The sequence below is a fragment of the Limulus polyphemus genome, unplaced genomic scaffold, assembly GCF_000517525.1.
Source record: "Limulus polyphemus unplaced genomic scaffold, Limulus_polyphemus-2.1.2 Scaffold381, whole genome shotgun sequence".
Lineage (NCBI taxonomy): Eukaryota > Metazoa > Arthropoda > Merostomata > Xiphosura > Limulidae > Limulus > Limulus polyphemus.
In genome coordinates this window covers 496,688-500,047 of record NW_013665991.1, presented here as the reverse complement: position 1 = coordinate 500,047, position 3,360 = coordinate 496,688, and the positions used below count along the sequence as shown (strand labels likewise).

General features: G+C 34.4%; 1 protein-coding gene across 1 annotated transcript in view; it reads right to left on the bottom strand.

The window, feature by feature from the left end:
* Positions 1–3,360, bottom strand: part of LOC106457846 (spectrin alpha chain-like) — an 85,138-nt gene that overhangs the window by 35,704 nt on the left and 46,074 nt on the right. Inside the window, exon 21 of the mRNA XM_022383894.1 lies at positions 1,657–1,724. Within this exon, the coding sequence (XP_022239602.1) occupies positions 1,657–1,724 (68 nt within the window). The remainder of the gene's footprint in view (positions 1–1,656; positions 1,725–3,360) is intronic.

Genomic DNA, 3,360 nt, shown 5'->3' with positions numbered 1-3,360 from the left:
CTCCATTTGTAACAACCCTCTGCTTTCTTCCATCCAGCCACTCTTCTGTCCAATTTGCTAACTTATCTCCCACACCTATAGAAATAATTATTTTCACAAGCCTTTTATGTGACACCTTGTCAAATGCTTTCTGAAAATCCAAATACACCAAATCTACTCCCTTACCCTCATCTATATAAAATTTGTAAGGGAAGATTTTCCCTTAGTGAAACCATGTTGACTATCCAATAAAATTCTAAACTTCGCTAAGTGACTTTGCAAAGCATCTTTTAACAGAATTTCCAAAATTTTCCCCACAACTGATGTAAAACTAATGAGTCTATAATTACTGGGGCAATTGTTTTCACCTTTCTTGAAACGAGGAGTTACTTTAGGTAACTTCCAATCCTCTTGTACCTGCCCACTATTCAAGAACTGACAAAAATATAGTAGCAAGTGGCTCACATATCCAATCTTTAACCTCCTTTAAAACCCTTGGGGAAATATTATCTGGCCCAGGAGCCTTATCATTTCATAAACTTCCCAATTTTTTCTTAACCAGCTCAGAATTAATGCAGTCATCTTGTTTGATATGGTTTCCATTTATTAATTGGTCAAGATGTGGAATACTTTTTAAATAGTCATTAGTCAAAACAGAAGAAAAATAAAAACTTAATAACCCAGCCATCTCATAATCATCAGATACTAGCCGTCCTTTACTATTCCTGAAGGGTTCTATCCCTATCCTAATATCTTGTTTCCCCTGAATGTATTTAAAGAAATCCTTACTGTTAATTTTTACATTCTCAGCCAACTTTTTCTCATACATACTTTTTGATGTCCTAATTTCCTGTTTCACCAACTTTCTTGATCTTCTAAATCTCCTGTCATACCAATCAATTTAAATTTCTTAAATTTATGATGTTTTTCTTTAATTTTCTTTCTTAAACTCTGTGAGCCAACCTTTTTTTACATATAGCTACCCTTTTCTTTCTATTAGGAATATGTTTACAATGAATATTTAAAAATTTTCGACATCTGATCAATGTCTCCAAACAACTCAACTGCCCAATTCAAAACAGATAACTCTTGTCACATCCCTTCAAAATTAGCTTTTTTGAAATTTGTAACCAAAATATCTTTATTCCTTATCTCCATATGCAACAAAACATTTAACCTAATAGAGTAATGGTCATTTGCACCCAAGTGTTCCTCAATTGCCACCCTCTCAATCATTTCTGTATTTGAAGTTAACAATGTGTAAAATAGCATTGTTTCTAGTTGGTTCCTTGACTAACTAGTGAAGAAAGCCATCCTGAACAGTTTCCAAAAACCTTTCTCCGTCATGGTTTAATTCTAGAATTTCCCAATCTATATGCCTGAAATTAAAATCACCCATAATTAGGACTTCATTAACAGCTGAAATCTTAATCTCATTGTAAAGTTTCTCACTAATTTCATCAGTATCACTTCATGGTCTGTAACAAATTCCACTAAAAGCCTTTTCCCTTTATATCCACTAATAGAAACCCAAATGTATTCAGTCTCTTTGCTATTATCTTTGTATCCTCAACTTCAACAGGATGTAACTCACATTTTACATATAAAGCCACTCCTCCTCCTCCCCTCTTTAATACTTTATCCCTATTAACTAGCCTGTAACCCTGAAATACTGACCTTTAGCTGCTGCCATTTTTCATTCAACTGCTGCAACCTTTTGTGAATTTCATCAGTGGCAAAATGACCTATCAGAGATAATATATTTTCTTGTAGTAATCCATAAAATCAACAGTTATACATTCAAAATATTTATAACATCCAGTGTTATTTTAACTATATTGTTGACTTTACTACCAAAGTTGCTCAGAATTTAAATGTATCAATGACATTCAATGATGAAAACATGTTATCTGTTATGAAGGGTTTATTTACCTGTAGGTCTACAGGTAAATAAACCCATAAATGAGTTTGTATGAACTAATATTTATTGACTTTATAAATACATGAAGCAGCAGTTATGTTATAAGTTACAAATAAATAAATCTCTAAGTGTGTTTGGATAGACTAATATTTACTGATCTTATAAATAAATCAAGCAGCAATTAATTTATAATTATAAACTAACTGCTGCTTAATCTATATATAAAGTCTGTAAATGTTAGTTCATCCAAACTCACTTAGGGGTTTATTTACCAGTAGGTTATAAACTAACTGCTGCTTAATTTATTTAAAATGTCAGTAAATGTTAGTTCATCCAAACTCACTCAGGGGTATATTTAGTTGTAGATTATAAACTACTGTTACGTATCTGCTTGTTTGTTAATTTCCAGTAGAAATTCTTTCCGAAGAACTTCAGCAATACAAGTCCTGTCTTGATTGAAACTAGTTTATTCTTTCTTGATACAACTTTTAGTAATACACAGAATTTCCACAGTCACTTTAACTTAACTATTTTTATAAACACACGCTATAATTCACAGTGATTCACACACTTTATTTACATTGCCTACTGTTCGCTTGACTCAATTATCTATATCTCCAATCTATCTATCTCTGACCTTGTGCTGGTTTTTCTCGCCAGGTTTATATACTAAAAAAGAGGGTGCCTGGCAAACACTAGGACATTTGCAGAGTTCCTCAATAATTCATGATCCTTCTAGAAACTTCAGCGCACATGCTTCCAGCATCGCATGACTTCGGCAGTCGTAACACTGCCCCTTCCTTAGTATTGTTCGTCCCGAAAAACAGCCACTTACATTAAACCAATAGATAATTAACAATAAATTAATTAAATGTACAGAATTTACAAACACAAAATTAAAATCCAACAAAGTCTCTTAATTTTACGGGACGTATCTTCCTCAGTACTGGTCTCCATCTCATGGGCATCTGGTTCCCGTGAGGTTCAGCTGCTCCAGTAGGAAATGTCCCATTACTGGTAACAGTCACATCAGTGGTAGTAACTTCATTAATGGCTTCACTGTTTCCCTTCTCAAAACCGGGTAGAGCTTCTTCTTCGACAGTGGCTTTTTCAGGTGACACGTCTTCAGCAGTCATTTGTTCTGTTGTTCACTTCGTTTCAACTGAAATGTCCTGGACCACGATAATGCCAAAACCTGTTGGCACACACCACCTTTGGCTTACTTCGCCGACTACATTTTATTCGGAAAGTCACGTCTGAGAGACGATCCACTATGTCATATGGGCCTTCCCATGGAGAAAACAACTTAGGAGACTTCCCTTTGGTCTTCCTGGGATTATTTAACCACACCTTGTCTCCTGGTACAAAGCTGACTTCAGTAGATCTTTTATCATAACATAGCTTCATTGAATCAGCAGACATTTGCAAGTTTGAACACACTTGATAGGGAATATCATCCA